Source organism: Cebidichthys violaceus, unplaced genomic scaffold, assembly GCF_023349555.1.
Source record: "Cebidichthys violaceus isolate CVI_PGR_0920_01 unplaced genomic scaffold, fCebVio1.0.p SCAF_23, whole genome shotgun sequence".
Classification (NCBI taxonomy): Eukaryota; Metazoa; Chordata; class Actinopteri; order Perciformes; family Stichaeidae; genus Cebidichthys; species Cebidichthys violaceus.
Window position 1 is genome coordinate 820,655 of NW_027176406.1, and position 19,476 is coordinate 840,130.

At 45.2% G+C, this 19,476-nt stretch overlaps 3 protein-coding genes across 4 annotated transcripts in view; all 3 read right to left on the reverse strand.

The window, feature by feature from the left end:
* LOC137878583 (myosin-10) overlaps positions 1–7,399 on the reverse strand; it is a 50,147-nt gene extending 42,748 nt beyond the window's left edge. For both annotated transcript variants that reach the window (XM_068718935.1, XM_068718934.1), the window contains exons 1-2: positions 7,182–7,399; positions 5,666–6,043 (exon numbers count right to left, since the gene is read on the reverse strand). In XM_068718935.1, the coding sequence (XP_068575036.1) occupies positions 5,666–6,010 (345 nt within the window). In that variant the 5' untranslated portion in view covers positions 6,011–6,043; positions 7,182–7,399. The remainder of the gene's footprint in view (positions 1–5,665; positions 6,044–7,181) is intronic.
* Positions 7,400–7,981: 582 nt separating this feature from the next.
* ddx47 (DEAD (Asp-Glu-Ala-Asp) box polypeptide 47) lies at positions 7,982–12,364 on the reverse strand. The gene is made up of 12 exons (XM_068719000.1): positions 12,217–12,364; positions 11,922–12,015; positions 11,491–11,679; positions 11,330–11,401; positions 11,119–11,237; positions 10,792–10,863; positions 10,526–10,642; positions 10,218–10,364; positions 9,133–9,270; positions 8,970–9,040; positions 8,756–8,885; positions 7,982–8,298 (listed from the first exon to the last, which is right to left on the reverse strand). The coding sequence occupies exons 1-12, from the start codon at positions 12,346–12,348 to the stop codon at positions 8,110–8,112; spliced, it is 1,470 nt and encodes a 489-aa protein (XP_068575101.1). The 5' UTR covers positions 12,349–12,364; the 3' UTR covers positions 7,982–8,109.
* A 297-nt stretch (positions 12,365–12,661) lies between these two features.
* Positions 12,662–18,624, reverse strand: wbp11 (WW domain binding protein 11). Its single transcript, XM_068718949.1, has 12 exons — positions 18,466–18,624; positions 17,711–17,797; positions 17,545–17,576; positions 17,351–17,444; positions 16,942–17,138; positions 16,471–16,604; positions 15,804–15,970; positions 15,480–15,716; positions 15,256–15,381; positions 14,869–15,150; positions 14,132–14,317; positions 12,662–13,832 (listed from the first exon to the last, which is right to left on the reverse strand). Exons 2-12 carry the CDS (start codon positions 17,772–17,774, stop codon positions 13,150–13,152), a joined length of 2,202 nt encoding a protein of 733 aa, XP_068575050.1. The 5' UTR covers positions 17,775–17,797; positions 18,466–18,624; the 3' UTR covers positions 12,662–13,149.
* Positions 18,625–19,476: the final 852 nt, after the last annotated feature.

Sequence of the window (19,476 nt, forward strand, 5' to 3'; positions counted from 1 at the left end):
GGAAATTAATACACAGCAAGGAACAAGAGAGAGGCTGCAGCTCAACATTTGAATATCTATATATTCCAGAAATATAAAAAAAACATATCAAATATATGCCGTGGATATTCAAATCCTGCTTGAAATGAACCAGAATCTGAAGTGGATATCAAGAGAAAACACTAAAAAGGGAGCAAGCAAGATTCTATCTGTTTAAATCATCAAGTCTGCATACTATCAGTGAAGCCAGACCCACTTTTTAGGAGCTTACATCATCATAGCGGTCATGCAGATAGATATAGACCAGAGTGATTAGAGAGTCAGACTATAAATGAAACACTGAACAGACTCGTGTCTCCTGCGCAGAAACAAAAAGAGTCCTAATAAGAGTGTTCAAATCAAACGCGACACGATGTGAACAAAGAGTGCATGAATATTGTGAAGACTCGTGTTGCAGCAAAAAAGTTTCCCGACTCGTGGTGTTGCATTTGGCTGTGTAATTAGGAGATTTCTCCCCAGAGAGTGTGTGTGTGTGGTATGGTAACGCTCCTCGACTACGCTGCAGGCGGACTCGACCGGGCGGCAAGGCGGCCAGGAAAGAGTGAGAGGCCCTGGCGGGGCCGCGGCGCTCTCTCATTCTGCAGATGCTGTCGGGGCTTTGCATTCCCTCTACAGACAATACAGAGAAAGAGCTGCTTACTTTAATCATCGGCATGTTAGGCTAATCCTAGGGGCCTGCGCAAATGCCCATCTCTTACTTACTTACCAACTAGCTACTCAGTGCTTGCTTATTAAGAGTAAACCTTAAAGGTGCTGAATTCAAAATGAGCATTAATAGAGCAGCAAACATCTATTTGCTGTGAGAAGATATCGTGGCGGCAGCTGCGGTGGGGGTCAGAGTGACAGACGTGTTTGTTTGTTCCGTGCGTGCGCTCTACAGTGACATGATTTTACGAGGAAGACTTGCACTTCAAAGCTAAACAGTTTAAGAAAAGGAAAATTAGAAGCATTGTCCGTAAACTGCTTTGTGCTGAGCTTAAAAGTCGACTGCCAGCATGGCTCTTGGAGATCATAAAAGGCACATGTTCTCTACAGGCTGCAGTCTGTGATGAACGACCGAGCCTCTGTTTTAAGCTTTGAGTTTCAAAGCTGTCTATTCTGCTATCCTCTCCTTCTTCCTCCCGCTGCCAAAGAATGGCATCATACCATAATAAAGTCAAGTCAAAAACAGATGGAATATTTAGATGTCCTGCGGTGATCTGTTCTTATCAAAGCATCAAAGATTGTGACATCTGCTTCGTGATTAAAACTACATCCAAGGCCGAGCGAGGCGCCCGTGCCACGAGTGACTCAGCAGCCATAGATTCACAAAGCGGGCCCAGAGAGCAGACGGCGTATTGTAACCGTTACATAACAGCTCAGGTAGGGGACCTCAGTCAGCACCGAGCAGCTGATGCCCGGTACCGCTGATGCAGACGAAAAGAAAAAAAAACAAGAAGGCAGGGGAAGGAGAGCGAGGCAGACTGAAATGGAGAGTGGAGCAATGATTCGGCTGACAGAGCTCCCTCAGGTCCAATCCAGCAGAGAGGCAGCGGTGCAACAAACAGTGAGCCGTCCTGTAAATTTCTCCCAACCTGAGGGGAGGAGAGAGCTCAGAGAGAGAGAGAGAGAGAGAGAGAGAGAGAGATGAGAGAGAGAAAGAGAGGGATGAGAGAGAGATGAGACAGAGAGAGAGAGCTCAAAAAGAGAGAGAGAGAGAAAGAGAGAGATGAGAGAGAGACAGAGATGAGACAGAGAGAGAGAGAGCTCAGAGAGAGAGAGAGAGGGATGAGACAGAGAGAGAGAGCTCAAAAAGAGAGAGAGAGAAAGAGAGAGATGAGAGAGAGAGAGAGAGATGAGACAGAGAGAGAGAGCTCAAAAAGAGAGCGAAAGAGAGAGATGAGAGAGAGAGACAGAGATGAGACAGAGAGAGAGAGCTCAGAAAGAGAAAGAGAGGGATGAGAGAGAGATGAGAGAAAGAGATGAGACAGAGAGCTCAAAAAGAGAGAGAGAGAGAGAGAGAGAGAGATGAGACAGAGAGAGAGAGAGATGAGACAGAGAGAGAGAGAGATGAGACAGAGAGAGAGAGCTCAGAGAGAGAGAGAGAGAGAGAGAGAGAGAGAGAGAGTTGAAATTCTAACTCTCCACTCTCTTTTTTCGAGTCCAATGTAAAATGTATTTTCCCCCTTATCTGGAAACTGGAGCTGCTATAAATAGGGGGTGTGTTCTGCTCTCAGCTGGGGAGGCTGTAGAGAGAGATGGACTACAGGTCAAATGTGGACCGTCTCAGGCGGCTAAAGGATTCAAGGGGTCATTGTAGTTTGCTGCATCACGTCTATATGTGCATGATGATGATGCACAGAGCGCTTAATAGTCTCCAGAGTTGAACTGGAGCGTCTGGGTTTTATTTATTTTCATTGCTTGACAAAAATAATGTCATCTCTAAAAATAATAACATGGTTGAATTTGACTTTTATCTTAAGTTAGAGGTTCTTATTATTCCACCAATCAAATAAAAACAGCCTCAAAATAGAATAATTCAATATTTTCCACATGCTTGTTGTTGGACTGCTGACATTGCCCTTGCAGGAATTATTGTTAAATCTCCCGCAGGATCAATGCAGCATAAATAACATTTACTGCCACTGTTGCCAGCTAGCAGAGCGTACGGCTAACTCCACGCCGCCTGCCAAACCGACGGGCCTGGCCAGGTCTAGGAAAGAGAAGGTGATATTTCCACTGTGAAATCAGATCCAGGGGAGGGGATGCCGTGGCCTAGTAACAGCTGAGCAACACACGGGCAACAGCAGACACAACAGCCGACCCCATCTGCCATCTCTGATCAGTCAGGCAGCGTGCCCGCGTGGAGCGGCCCGTCTCCGCCGCAGAGGCTGGAGAGGGCTCTCTGGGCGCCGTCGATCTGTGAGGAGACCTTGACCGTGGTTCACTCCGGTGATTTCATAACGGAGCTCGCGAATACTTCCGCCTGGGCTTTGAAATACGATCAATACCCCGAAATGCATGGTATTAAATCACATTGACAGCGGCGGGACACCTGCTGTTCTCCAGCTTTAACAAGTTGGAAATTCTTGCTCGCTGAATTTTAGAGCAGTGGGGCCGTCAAAATGTGTACTGCAGTGCAGTTCATTAAAATGCAGTGTGAATCAGAAGGAGTTTAGGTTTGAGTCTTACATGCTCGTGTTTAGCAAACAGAATGTCAAAGGTTACATCGGGGTTCTGCAAACGTCCAGCAGAAAGAGACGTCACATGTGGCTTTAAGTCAAACATGTGAAAATGACTGTTGTTCGCCCTGCAGCAGATCCAACATTAGAAATGAGCAAAACACACTTTGAGTAGGGAAATGGGATGGAGGTTTGGCTAGCATATATCTAGCAATCACAGAAATATTCAAAACGTCAAAGAAAAGTACAGATGTAACAAATAAGATGAGGTCTAGATGCAATAAAAAGACACAGAGTCCATGTCATTATTGTCCAGGACCAGTGAGGCAGGGAAGAGGAGAGAAGCAGAGCGAGTGTGGGAACGGGAGGAGAGGTGGTGAGGACAGGACGGACGCTGGGCAGCAGCAGAGCTGATGTGGGCGGCCGGCAGGAGACAGACAGACGGACAATCTTTCTGACATGGAAGAATGCTGAGGCTTTCTAGCAGCTGAGGCTTATCCAGCGACACAAAGGCCCGCTTGTGGCCCCCGCTGGCGTGGCGTAGCCTGGCGTTGTAGCATCACGGTTATTAGCCTGTGATTCACCAGCTCACAGATAGCTGAAGCTGCTACGATAAAGGAGGCTCAACGGGCTGACTAAACATCACACGGGTGAAGCCGGTACAGGATAGATGAACCGCTCAGAGACCAGAGGATTAAAAATGCAGTGGTGACCTTAAGGTTTCCAGTTGCTGGCCAGTAAAGATGTTTGATTGCAATCCACAGAAAAACTACAAGCAGAGAGAGAGAGAGCTTAATCGCACTATAGCCAATATTACGCAGATATGGCTAACAATTACATTAATGTGTGTGTGTGTGTGTGTGTGTGTGTGTGTGTGGGGGGGGGGGGTGTTTAGAGACCCTGAACAGATGCGGATCACGTTGTGATTCAGACATGAAGTCTTCTCAACCACCTTCAACTAAGAACACAGCCTGGGGGAGCCATTATATTATGTCTGCAGTAGATGTAGCTGAGCTCTGGGGGGCTAAGTCAAATACACTGTGAAACGTTTAGAACATTGGGGGGGTTTCTTCTTCTGAGAGCCAGCTGAATGGGGAGATTCTCTTCCCGATAGAAAACCAACACCGTCGGACACATGTTTTCAATTTCTCTTAGCCAAGGGGTGAATCAAGAAGCTCCAAAGCCAGTTCTGAACCACCCAAAAAAAAGACGAAACTGTGACACTATGGTATTAGACAGAAAATGAAGAGGAGGGAACTGGGAGGACTGGCGTGATGAGGTGGACTTCATCTGAGAGACAGCGGTGAGGTTATTTTATGTCTTGTGAAGAAGATAAATTATCAGTTCTACAATTCCCTCTGCAGTCTCAGGTATCAACCAACCCACATTCTATTCGTGGAAAACATGTCACTAAATGGGTCAAGATCACAACTAGAACATCACAGAGCAGCTTCGTCTGTACTGAAATTGGATTATGGGGCCGGTGGCAACGCAGCGATACGGAACGCTGCAAATGTTGGCTGTGATAAATGCAGATATGTAATTAAGAAATTAGACACTTAACTGTGTTTGTTTTGGATTACATTTTGGACCACAGAAGCCAGAGCTTTACCAAACTACATTACAAGCTGAATGCATTTAAAAACGTTGGTCTTGTACTGCCATGTGTATGGGGGGGAAACGTAGCTTTTAAAACACTGTTTTACCGTAAGGTTGTCTTGTGATCTGGGTTGCAGCAACTGGCTCAGGGAAAAAACTGATGGTCAACTTGTAGTCAGTGACAACGCTTCGGCACGTAAACAGCATTTTCAAATGTATCTGAATTAGTGTGTATTGAGGCTTAAAGACAAGATTACATAATAATCCCGGTATCCTGCATTTGGGGCAAAAAAAGTGTTTGGTTTTCAACCGTCGGGAAAAAGAGAGAGAGAGGTCAAGACATTTCTGGGATCACACAAGGTCCACCGGTCAGGGCACTGAGCAGGACAAACAAACTGAAAGCAGTAGTGTTTATGGAAGAGGCCGGCCTCTGGCTTAGGTGAGGGAGAAGCTGTGGGGGGAGGTAACGATCTGTAACCCAGAGGCACTAAAGACAGACGATCAAGTGGAGGTGAAAGTCTGGCAATGGTTAAAAGACAAGCAAGGTCTGTCACGCATGCTGCGTGGCCATGTGTTTGGTCGGGATTCATACAGAACAGCAAAAGGCTCAATGCCCTCTCTGTCCCCTAACAAAAACTAATATCAGATCTCAATTTTGACCCAAGAGAGCCAAAGACAGACGGCTAAAAGTTAAGACTAGTGTGCGTACAAGCAGAAATACTGCCCATCATTTTTTGTAATTAGAACTAGGGGTGAAATTCAATGATCTGTGAGTTTTTAAGGTTAATAATTCCCCCTGTGTGGAGAGTACAGACCGTTACAAAAACACAGACACTCTTTGAAGGGTCCAGGTCTAAGTCACTCACGTATATGAGCCCAGAGTAGTAGCGGTCCTTCAGGTTGTGCAGCACCGAGGCCTCGTTCAGACAGGTGAGCTCGGCCATGTCCTCCACCTTGCTGAACTTGGGCGGGTTCATCTTCTGGATGTCATCCTTGTTGACCACCGCCTTCTTGCCGTTCTCGGCCAGCTCCACCAGCACCTCGTCGCCGCGCTCCTCCCGGATGCTGGCCGCCTCGAAGCCATTGCGCTCCGAGGGTATCCACACCAGCTTCTTGGCCGTCCAGTCGGCCTGCGTGGCTGGGTTGTAAACCACAGCCCGGTCCACGAACAGGTACCGCTCCGGGTCCTCTTGCCCACTCCGATGAGACATCTTACCTGGGCTTTACCAGAGCAACGTGGCCACCTGGAACAGACAGGGATTGGTATACCTTAGACATCACAGATAGGATATGAAACATCAGAAACACCTCCTGTGCCCTTTAATACTCTGTGTGCACTCAGTGGAATTATGATTTCCTTTTGTAATTACACTATATTATACATATCTAACAACTGTGAGAACTGTCACATTACAAACAGATCACTCTGTGTGATATAAGGCATGAATATATCATGTATATAATAAAACTCCTAGTGTAACTAAGTAGCAAATGCCCAGGACACAGTGCATCCAGTTCAGAGCATGACTAGTGACAGACGGTGGCACAAGTTAGAAGTTCGACTGCACTGTAGCTGTTGGTGTAGGTCTGATAGTCCAATCCGCATACTGCGTAGGCTTCACCGCTCTCGCAGCAACGGGAGCGACGTCGTGAATGGCACCTCACCACGTCTTCTTCCAGAGATCTTGCGGTATAGAAAATAAACCACCATAGTTCAGATAGGATACAACCTGCGCGTGTCTGTACGGACGGAGCTTATATAACGGATAAAGTGACAAAGCACAGAATGAACAGAAACCCGCAGTGTGGGGGGTAAAGTTGCTCCTGTGGTCCGGTTTGACAAATATTAGGCTCATATCTGCGGTATTTTAAGCTAAACTTGCGCAACTGACATTGCGTTAGCAAACTAATGTAACGTTAGCCAAACTAGTAACGTTATGCACACGATACGGTAATATTGTTATAACGGTCAAATAACGTTATAACGTCAGCTAAAAGTCCAGTTATTACCGGGAGAACGACCGTTATGATAAACAAAAACAATTAACTTCAGTTATTTAAATATATATATATTAATACTATCTGCAGCAATGTTTAACACAAATAAAAAGTGTGACGTTACTCATAAAGCTAGCTTAACAGCTAAATAGCACTTATTCTGTTATCTATTAAAGAGTTTCAGCTTTATCTCTTCATCTAACATAGGTGGGAAAAAGGGGCCGCAAGGTTCCTCACATTTAAAAGTGTAGTCTTAACTCACTAATTAATGTTTCCTAAATACTGACTACCGTAATAGCCTAAACTTAGTTTCCAGGGAAACCTCCATCCTGAAGACGGCTCCGCTCACACACCCCCACCGCAGGTTCATAACAGTTAATGTACCTGGTGTGTGTCGTTAGTCAGCGAAGCAGCAGTCCGATCCTGTTCACCAAGCAGTCAGATCTCTCTCCCCCGGACGACGAACGATGCGACCCCCGTGTGCGACTAGCTGCTCCACACAACTGAATGAAACGCAGGCATGTAACAGGGGCTCCGGTATGCGCCACATACACAGTGTGCTACCTCCACACAGAGCTACTACCTCCACACTGGGGCCCCTCCTCACCGGAGCGGACTCGGACCGTTGCTTGCTCCCGCCTACTACGGACTGTGCTCACATAGAGACGGACCGAGCAGATCAATACGCCACACTGTGACAGCCTGGGAGATGACTCACTGGAGCAGAAATGTGCATCTCGTGTGTGTGTGTGTGTGTGTGTGTGTGTGTGTGTGTGTGTGTGTGTGTGTGTGTGTGTGTGTGTCACGGTCTCTTTTAACTCACGAATTAAAAACACGTTGATGACGAATTGCACGGGGACATTGTGCTTCAGTAAACGCTTTTTCAATAAAATCTATCCCAAAAATATCTATGCATCGTACACACCCACTAGATGCAGCCCAGAGACAATTGGGCTTTCACTTTGCGGTCTTTCTCTCCCCCCTCTCCGCCATTGGCTGAGACAAACCAACCCTCCGATTTGTGAACCAATGACATGCATACATGCTTACCTGCATTACAAGTAAGTTAAAAAATAAGTACCTCACACGTCTTCATTCTTAACAAAATGTAATTTAAGAACAATAATAAAAAAAAATAATTAAAAAGTCTGGCAATCATAGACCACTCTACCACAAACTAAAGCTTTGGTTTTTACAGTGGCATTTTATTACAAATGGGAAAATGTCATAGAGGGGCAGGGAAAGCAAGTTATACATCCAAAAACAAGAAAGGCATTGTATTGTTATGTACAATCAGTTTATGGAGGAGGCTTCAGCGCCCTCCCCTCCAGGCTGCTCCACCTCTCTTCTTCATCCCCCCTCCATCTCCTCCTCCTCCTCCTCTCCCTGCTCCCACTCCTCCTCTCACTTTCTTCCTCACACCGCTTGCTTGTTCTGTGTCATCCTGGTCTCCATCTCCTCCTCGGGGCCTTTTCCTTTTCTCGCCTTGCTCCTTCATTTCCTGAGGAAGACAGTTTTTTTTTTTTTTTTCCAATATACAATCCAGAAATGACATCCATCTTTCAGTGGTTCCCAATCCCCCCAGATGTACCCTCACAGCAGTATTAGATTAACTCAAGTATCCCATCATAAACACCACCGGTCATGTTCCAAATGTGTTGATATAACAGACTTTAAGTGGATATTTTTACAATATTTCATACCCATTTATCTGGTAAACAGAGGAGACAATCCTTGAGTCTGTTCCTCACAATATAGAATATTCTATGTCTCTTTGAGAAGACATTCAAGTTATTTGGACAGTAATGCACACATTTCTGTTCATACAGTGTGTCCTTAACAAGCGTTGGTTAGCTAAAGAGGGTTTTTGCGATAATGCAGCCTGTTTTGCACACGACAACGTGGTTTTCCGTGTTTGTGGAGACATTTGAAACGCATTCAGAAAAGTGACGACTCACCAGCCTGGCAAACCTCTGGGCCTCGCTCACCCTCTCTACCAACATCATCACCTCATCCTCCTGGGTTGGGAAGGCAGGAAGCTTCTTCCCAATCAGGCTTTCAATCCGCTGGAAAAGCTCCACGTCATATCTGAGGGACCAGAATGTGTCAGTTTGATGCAGTAAAAGTTTTTTGAAACGCATTAGAAAACAACAGCTGAGAACACGTTCTTACTGAGTGACAAAAGTGATGGATTTCCCAGCCCGCCCTGCCCTGGCTGTTCGTCCGACTCTATGGATGTAGTCCTATGGAGGGCAGACAGATCCATTCAAAACCCACTCAAAGTCATGAAATCATCAAACAAACTTGGCAGCGCTGAACACCGGCGCCTACGCACCTTGGAGTGGGTGGGGATGTCGTAGTTGATGACGCAGTCGACATGAGGAATGTCCAGCCCTCTGGACGCCACGTCCGTCGCCAGCAGCACCGACCGAGACTTGGACTTGAACTTGTTCAGCGCTCCAAGACGTTTGTTCTGACCAACAGATGGAGGAAGATCCAGAGTCAATTTGGCTTTTCCTCAAAAGACTTATTACAGATGTGAGAGTATAAATATGCACCATTACATAATGTAGAAACTTTGCCTTATGGTTTGGACACACACACACACACACACACACACACACACACACACACACACACACACACACAAGATTTGGTAAAGTTTGTGAAGTTGCATTACTGTGCGGCACAAAACCAGAAGAGGGCGCTGTTCTACCGGCCTAAATAGAGCCAAAGCTACTCGACACTCACACATTGGCTGTAAAAAGGATGAGAAAAGGTGTTTGTCCTCGTCACAAAAGAGCTCTACTGTGGCAGATAATGTAAATGTAGTTTAACAACTGCTTCAAACATGACTCATCAGCATATGGTAAAATAAGAATTCACTTCACTACGTTTTAAGGACGCAGCAAAGAATGTTCTGTAGTTCAGTGTCGTAACTTTAGTAGGCAACCTGTTATTTTCTCGATTAATCGTCTATAGAACGTCAGCTTTGACAAAAAAAAAAATTAAAACACAAACTTTGTCATTGTTGCTTTAAAAAATAAACTAACATGTTTAATCAGCCATTCACTTTCTATCGATTGACTAATCAATTCATCAAATAAACATTGTCAAATATTTGTACTGTATGGTGCGGGCAATGCAGAGGACAGCTCTGCAGTCTGCACTAGTGCTGGTAACTGCTTACTGACATTATGAATGATTGTGTTTGGAAGAAGAAAAAACTCGGCATCAGCAACATTTTTCAAGCTTCATCAAATAACAGCGAGAAGCAGAGCATGCAAAAAAAAAAAAGGTGATTGTGTAACACCGTCCCTCTGTTGTCAAACCATTGCATCACCCTCGATGTCAATGAGGACAAATGTTTGCATCGATTCGTCTGAGTTATGAGAAAAGGTTGTGTGTGTTCATGTCTACCTGACTCATCTGGCCGTGAAGAGGGATGGCAGTGATGCCGAGGTTCCTTAACAACAGCGCCACCCGCTGGGCATTGTTACATGTGCTGCAGAAAATCATGAATGAGTTGCCGGCCAGCTCGTTCAGGATGGACACCAGGTAACAGTCCTGGAAACACAAACACACAAACACACACACACAGACACACACAAAACGGTGTCAGAAAAGGCAATAACACACAATTATAATGGGAGGGTGACGTTCGGCGGATGCCCAGCATATGGAATGGGGTGTCAGACATTAAAACATGAAAGGCGAATGTGCCGTACCTTGTACTTCGATGGTATGAAGACGTAATACTGCTGTAGTTTGTCTACGGTAGAGTATTTGGTGGACACCATACACTTCACAGGATCTTTCAGAGCTGCTCTCTGTAGCTTCTGGACCTGTAGCCAAATGAAAGAATGTCAGTGCAAGAGAAAAGCAAAGTCGGCTCCACAAGTGGTGGACAGCTCTAGTGTCAGCTTATACATTTTCAGCACTATAAACACTACAGGTCACATGCTGCTCAGTATTGATCGGCGTGTATTTCTACCTTTTTGGTCATGGTGGCAGAGAACAAGTAGGTGCGCCGCTCTCTGGGAATCACCTTCAAGATTTTATCCACCTGGCAACAGAGAGAAAAGAGACTTTAAGGAACTTTAAATACGGCCACGGGGTCGAATGGATGTTTGACAGATTTAACGTAATTCCCTCCAGGCATTCCTGAGAAATTGCATTCACGAGAATAACACACTGCATAATCACAATGCCTCATAGTGTCACGCATGTAATACATTTGTTTGTTAAATTAAGTGATTATGTCCCTTCATACTAAAGCTAAACGCAGGGGGAAACCGTTGCACCGCCATCAATAACTCACCTCAGTCTCAAAGTCCATGTTGAGGATTCTGTCTGCTTCATCCATGACCAGGAACTTCAGCGCTCGCAGGGAGAAGCCCTTTGTGTTCTCCATGTGGTCTATCAACCGACCAGGTGTGGCTGTAACATATTTGGTTCACTTCATCACATTGATGCTACAAACAAAAACATCTGTTGTTTAAATTGTGATGCGGTGCAGCTTACGGTCTTACCAATAACTATGTGTGGTTTTTTAGCCAACACCAATGACTGGGACATCATGTCGATTCCTCCGACTATGACGGCTGCAACAGAAACAAGCTTTAGGAACAGAACCACAGAAAGTGATCCGACTCGTTGCAAAACCAGTCATTAACCGTGAATGGACACTCACCACACTTTACACCGATGCTGGAGCCCAGGGCCTCAAACTGCTCGGCGATCTGAAAGGCCAGCTCCCTGGTGGGGGTGAGGACGAGGGTGTGGAGCCTCTGGGGCGAACCCAGCAGGGACTGCAGGATGGGCAGAGCGAAGGCACCCGTCTTTCCGGAACCAGTCTCCGCCAGGCCGATGATGTCTTTCCCTGCAGGTACAAATGTTATAGAAGTTATGCGTTTTGAGCGGTGGAGGAAAGCAAACTAAGCACAATTAATGAAGTACTATACTAGGTACTGTTGCTCTTATGTAACAGATCTGAATGCTTCTTCCACCACTGGTTTTGAGGCTAAGCACGTTTGAAACACACACAAATAAACCACAGTGGTACCGGCAGCTGCCTTTCCTGATGGAGACCGTAAACAGAAAGAGGCTTCTGGGATCACTCACCTTCCAGGGCTACAGGTATCGCTTCTACCTGGATCTTCGTTGGAGTCTTCCATCCCAGCTGATCACACGACTCACAAAGAACCTCGGTAACACCCTAATGGACGGAGAAGACACAGAGCAGAGACCTTTGAACGTTGCCGCCACTGTTTTGCTACCAAATCACAACGTGGTCAGATAGCAGGTATTTAAAATACAAGTGCAGCCGCTACTAGCTTAGTTTAGCTAGCTCAATGCCGCTGCTTGTTTTTGTTGCTAAAATGGCGTTGCTTCCTCGCGCTCTGTGAGGCGGACTTACCAAATCCTTGAAGGTCTTCACTGCCACCTCGTTTTCGCCGCTGTCAAGAGGACCGTCAACATCCTCGCTACTCGTACTTTGGAGTGTTTCGTCTGTGTTCGGCTTCACGCTTTCCACAACGTCGTCCGCCATGCTTTTAGTCCCAACGTGTCGTCAGCTACGGAATGCGCAGATGCGAAAAATCGATCTCAAGCCGCACTGGATGATGGGATTTGTTGTTCTTACACGTATACACTGAAGGCGCCACAAAATCATTAAGAATACTAAATTACTGACTGGTGGAATTTAGTAAAATCTTTCCCAGATATTAAGCATCCAGACAGGAATTGCTAAAACATGTGTATGATTATGTTATCCATGTGTTGCATATATTGTCTCCTATATCACACACTGAAGGATGAGGTAAAAAGTATTTATTTCGCTGCAGATCAAATCGTTTAAGACAAACTTTCCACACCTTTATTTCAATGTCCAACATGTTTCAGAGATAAAATAACAATCATACAAAATGCTTTTTCTGGTCATGGCAAAACACAAACAGTTGGCCGGAAGAAAATGCCAGTTGTAAGAAGAAAAAAAATGGACTAAAAATGGAGGAGAAAAAGCACAGGTAGTCTCTGGCAGACAATGTTTTCATAGCAGAGAATAGTCTTCTTTTTAGGGGTCTTAGCAACTAATTTAAAAAAAAATTACAATTTCATGTATAATCTGATTTCTTATCAAGCAAATTCACATAATCCTTGATACAACAAATAAAAATCCAAATCAAATGAAGATGGAGATCAGTGCTGAGTGTAGCAGTCTTTCCTTGTTTACTGAAAATAAACTAATCTAGCTGACTGCCTTGAAGACAGCTACCTCTAGCACTCTGCACAGAAAACAAATACACCTTTGAACCCCACTGAACATCCGCCCCAAATACCCTCCGAAGTCTCAGAGGAGTCCCTCCATCTCCCTCATAAAGGCTTCATACATCTGGTCTTTAGTCTTCATGTTGGACTGAGACACAGCACCCATCTGGACTTGGTGGACCAAGCCCATCGAAGCAGCTGTTGCCTGCTGTTTCTGCCCATGTCCACCTCCCATGCCGTCATCTCCCCTCCTTCCTCCGTGACCTCCTTTCTCGTGATGCCCAGCTGCTGCCCCGGGCATCCCTCCGCTCTTGTCCCTGCGCACCCTCAGTGCCGTGGGCACGAAGCGGGTGACCTCTGTCTTCGGATTGATAATCTGAGGTTTGGCGGAGATGGTGGCCCCGCCGGAGCCGGCACCTGCAGCTAGGCTGCCTCCGGCTGCTGCGACCGACGTGATGTTGGGTCGCTTTTCGATGGTGGCCGCGTGGTGGTGCCCGGGGGGATTGGCGCCCGTGGGGGCGGCAGCTGTCCCTGGGGGGGGAGGCATCTGCATGACGCCCGGTCGCATGGGCATAGGCATGGGCATGGAAGGGGGCGGCATGTTGCCCTGTGAACCATCCGGGTTGGATCCTGAGCCTTTTTGTCTCTGGACAATGTTGGGAGGAGCACTGAGCACGTTGGCGTTGAGAGGGGGAGGAAAGAGGGAGAGTGGTGGGGCAAGTGGACGCGGGGGCCCTCCAGCTCTTGGGGGAGGAGGCGGGATACCTGCAAAAAGACACAAAGTGTATTTTAATGAGAAATGTATGACATTCCTCTTCGCCACTCCACAGATTTAAAACATAAAGTATGCTTACAAAGTATGTTTAATGATGTATAGAAGTATATTTTTACTGCCTCAGTTTGAGTTTCACTGCAGCTGAGCTGTGATGGCATATAAAATAACTAAAATATTTTCTTTTGTCACGTATATTCACACACAAGAACATATAGAGCATATACACACACTCAGTTTACATTTGGATTGAAAGTACCACACACACACACACACACACACACACACACACCTGGTGGTGCAGGGAGTGGGAGTCTGGGAGGGGGTCCTCGTGGTGGGGGGCCCGGTGGGAGGCCAGGAGGGGGGCCTGGTGGGGGGCCCGGGGGCCGACCTGGCGGAGGTCCAGGGGGCAGAAGGCGGGGCATTGGACCCCTCATGCCTCCAGGCATACCAGGAGGCCTCAGGAACGGAGGAGCACCTAAAGACAGAAAATATCAACTTTTTTTCTCGGGACCCACTTTTTAAAAATTATTTTTTTGGTGTGACATGCATGGGACAGAAACAATAAGACAGTGAAAATGATCTGTTGAGGTCGCTGTCTGTGTGGACACCACACGCGTACGAGCTGCAGCAGTTCACCGGCTGCTCACGCAGGCTCTGAGGTTCATGAAGAAAAGGAAAGGCGCTCGTCTGTACATAACCATAAACAGTATAAACTACGTGGGAATGACGTAGTTCATCGGGTGTGTGCTTAAACCACATGTGTGTATATTTATCAAGGTAAAGATGGTATTGCAAAATACATGTGTCAGCCAAATGTGACACCGGTGACGTTGATGAAACAAATCCTAATCGGTTCATCCTCGAGTCCAAGTGGACTTTGTGCCAAATTTGAAGAAATTTCCTCAAGTCATTCCTGAAAACATGATGCCCCCGGCTGCTTCCGGTGTGGATGCATTAAAAACAGGTAAAGAGATTTATTCTAGTATGGAGGTCAGAGCTGAAGCATAGTTTCCCGGTGCAACTAACCTGGTGGTGGACCTGGGGGCGGGCCAGAGGGTGGACCAGGAGGCCTCATGGGGGGAGCTGGGGGTGGACCCAGTGGTGGAGGCCCAGTCATTGGTGGACCTTGCAGGTGTGGAGGTCCTTGCTGGCCCACCGGCCCAGCAGGAGGGGGTAGACGCGGATTAGCCATGAGGTGGGGCGGGTTTTCCCCGGGTGGTCCCCTGTCCTCGATGTCTGAGCCGTCCGATTCATCCGTGTATTCCTCCTCCACCTCTTCCTCTTCCTCGTCTTCAGGAACTGACTGACCTGGAGACAAACATTTGAACAATACAGCACCATGTCATCAGAAATAGAAATTAAAGTATGCTAGCTTAGCAAGTATGGAGCAAAGACCCTGGTATACTACAGTACCTGCCATCCTCAACATCATAGCCTGCAGAGGGGTAATGGCCTTGGTCTTCTTCACCACCCTCTTCTTCTTCTTCTTTCCTTCACGGAGTGTCTCTGGAGGCATGTCAGCGAATCGTACACTGCGACCTAAAGTAATTAAACGTAATCAAAAGTAATTCATCAAAAGGATGAGTAAGTTGAGAACTTAAAGGAAAAATACATTAAAGCGATTCTGAAACACTCACCTGCATGTCTTTCATTTCGGTCTCTGTCCTCCTCCCTCTCCCTCTCCTCATCGGGCCGGTCCACACTCATCCTCAGGTCGCCGTCTCCTCCTTCCTCTCTCTCGTCTTCGCTGTCCTCCTCGGAGTCGCTTTCGTCGTCGTCCACGTCGTCCCGATCTCTGTCACTCTCACTGCCGCTGTCCCGATCTCTTCCCAACTCCATCGGAGAGTCCTTTTCTAAACCAGGAATGGAAGGCTCTGCTCAGGAAAAAAAAGAAAAATTAGGAATTAAATTAAAGGAAAATTAGCATTCAGAAATGTAGTCATTCAGGGTTTGTGCGTTACCTGTGTCGGTGCCATAAGCTCGTCGAGCTGGGATGCCGTACAGTGCCAGAACCTGTGGGGGTGGGGGCCCGGGTGGGGGTCCAGGGGGTTTCTTCCCTGGAGGTAAGCGTGGCACACCTGGCACTGTTGCCAAAATCGCTCCAGAAGATGCCGACAGAGGTCCTTTACTGAGAGATGCATAAAAACAGAATTCCCACAAAAAAATGATTACCTCAGTGGCAGAGCAATACTCAGCAGTATTACTTAAACCCATTGATTTGTGGACTGCTGTTTTGAAGCCTTGAGTTCGGCGATGTAGCCGTCGTCATCTTGGATTACAGCCATCACATGTTGGGTTTTTTTTGCAACCAATGAACGGTCTTTATGGTCTGTTTTACTCTAAATGGACCATAATTTACTAAATGAACATTACGCTGTATTGAAGAAGACTTGAAACTAGAGGTTGAGACCATAAACTCATGTTTACAATGTTTACTGAGGGAATAAATCAAGAGAGAAGTAGAGTCATTTTAGACTAGACTTCTATACAATCTGACTTATTTTTACAACCCGAGGAGTCGCCCCCTGATGGCCATTAGAAAGAATGTAAGTTTTAAGACAATTCCACAGTGGCTTCACTCAGCAGAACCGGAGGTTTGTCGCCTGGTATGCACATGTTAATAACTACCCAAAAGAGACGTTTTTCTTCAGTATGGAGGGGGGCTGAGCTCCTGGTAGTGGGATGTCCTGGATGTGGATATTGGAGGGTGCATGAGGCATATCTGGTAAAGGAATACTGTCAACCTCCACTGACTCTGCATTCTGAAAAAGAGGACACAAAACACATGATAGTAAATAGAGTCACCACAATGCCTCAGCAATGTAAAGAAACAAATATGAAGTGTTGGGGCTCAACAAACTGTGTATAAATTCCCGCAAATTAAATAAAAGACACAAATTTGCTGGTGCTTCTCAATGAGTCAAGATTAATAAAAATCTAAATTCACAACTATGCCTGCAACCACAATACTTTCCCTATTGATGCATTTCAGTCCAATCATGGGCGAAGTGTTTATTTACTGTATTACAAGTCAAGGACTTGTAATACAGTAAATACAAAAACATGTTTATGAATCCAAACAAATACACATAAACACACCTTGACTGAATCAAAATAGAGAGCCAGCTGCCCTCGCTTGGTCTCATAGTCCAACTCAAGTTTGCGTAGCTCCTTGTAGGTGTCGGGATTCTCTCTCTCGTAGAGACGGACAATGCGCTCAAATGTCTCACGTAGCTTCTTCCTCTTGTCCCGCAGCACTTTCTCATTCAGCAAGGGCTGCTGGACTGGGTTGAACTCTGTTGAAGGCGTTACAGAAAAGCTTAATATTTTAACAAAAGCAGCAGCTTTAGGAAATGATGATCTTTTGTTATAGTTAAATCAGTTGAAATAGTCCAAAAGCCATAAATCATGAAAAAAAACATTCTAACTTTATATTTAGGGACCGTAAACCTATGTAAAGACACATGAAAGCCAGTTTTACAGAAACGTATAAATCCAGCCTCCCCACCCATCTCATCCAGCTTCTCCATGTCTTTAATGATCTGTCTGGGGTCCTTCATCTTCAGCACAGCAGCTCTCACCATCATCCTCTGCTTCTTGTTCTATCACAGATATTAACAAAAGAAGCCACATGTTATTAACACAATAACGCCACTGTAAAGAGTACATTTAAAAGTGAATATGTTTAAAGACCACTCGTACCTTTTTTAACTCCCTTTTCCTGGCCTCCTTTCCTGTAAGAGAGGTGGAAAACAAGGGTACACTAGTTATTGTTCTGGCACTTGAAAACAATGAGTTGATCATTCTTCGGATGTTATCCAGCAAGCCGGGAAAGAGGAACCAGCTGCTGGTTATGGTCGGTACTTACTGGCCTGGTCGGTGGGGTTCATGAACTTCCCACTCTTGGTGGAGGAGGTTGAACGTCTCCCCATCGTGCCGGTGCGTCTCCTTCACCCTGCAAAGTTATGACATGTAAAAAAAGAAATTAACGATCTGTGTCCGCTGACAGAATATACACATCTATAATTTATATTTTACATTTCACAATGAATTCAAAGACGTCTCTGTCAGATGTTTCACAGCATCTTTAAGAGATTAGTTCGTTTCATTTAACCTTCGTTTACTACTACTAATGACATGCTTGTTACCTCTGCATACATTACATTTAAAAGTATCATTAGTAAAACTGTAACTAAATGTAAATGTAACATTAAGACAAATAAACATTGTAACGTTGCGCTATGTTGAGTAATGTTAATAGTGATGGTTGGCGAACGTTAGTTAAACAACGTAGCTATAGCTAACGTACAAGCGAAGACAATCTAAGTCTTTCTCTCTCTAAGTCTCTCTCTCTCTCTCTCTCTCTCTCTCTCTCTCTCTCTGTGTGTGTTAGATACAACGTATTCAAACACTCGGGTGTTTTAAGTAGCTATCGAACAGTATAAAGCCGGTCAACTTATATATGTGATAGATATCTAACAGTTATATCTTCTCATAGCGGGCCATGCAGCATTTGGCTGGCAAATGCTAACGTTCGGCTATCTGTTGACGTTAGCTCGCACTTGTAGCTAGGGCCGCGTTAGCAACGACAGCAGCGAAGGAGGAACGACATTTGAATCTTACCTTTTATTCCAAAAAAGTCCGTAGAGCGTAACGCCCCACACGCGCACCTTTGCGTACCAAAAACTAAAGTAAAACGTGTTGTGTAGCGTTACGCTGCGAAAGAGAAATCCAAAGCCTTCAGGAATGAATGCATGCACGGACTGCTTTAGCCGGTCGCCATGTTTACTGCGCGAGCAAGAGCGGAAGAGGCTAATTTGACGTCATCAGAAGGTCGCCGTGGTTTCCTTTTTCTTCAGATGAATATACATTTTATATGATTATACTGAAAATGGTACTACCATGTATATATACATGAAACAACAAAATATAAAACATAAAATGAATCTTAAAATATAGAACTGTACGAGAGAGCTATAAACAAAAACAAATGATACACCTTTTGTATTACAGAGTATGTGTCCGATCACTTGAGAAGTCTTCAAATATATATTTTGTATTAGTTGCTATCTTAGAAACAGACAAAGATTTCAACACAAAATAGTCTTTTTTCAGTTCATTTTATTTTGGGGAAAATTCCACATTTACAAGAAGAAGAGATGGGCGGACTCCAATCAAAAACTATATCAATATGTAATGTAATATCAATATGGCACCACGATTACAAAAAAACCCGGCAATTCATACTAATCATGTGTTTGATAGATCTATTATGGACAAATAATACAGTTTTTTGAATTACTTGTTTTACTTGGTATATGCTATCCCTGGTAAAGACATTTTTGTTATTTATTTGTTTCAAAGATATAGACTAACATTTTGTTTTGCTGACATTACAATGGATTGAAGATGTGACGTTTGAGAACGTATACGTTCTGATTCCAGTTCGTCAGGTTGAAGCATTCACACAGCAGGAACATATACGGGAACTGTGTTAAAATTGGAAAACACAATAGATCTATAGAATGGTATGGGTAATGGTAGAACACGTTATGCTTTACTGTGCAAAGTAAGATGCTGAGAGAATGGATACTGCTTCTTAATTAAATGAAGTTGAATTATGATTTACGTTAT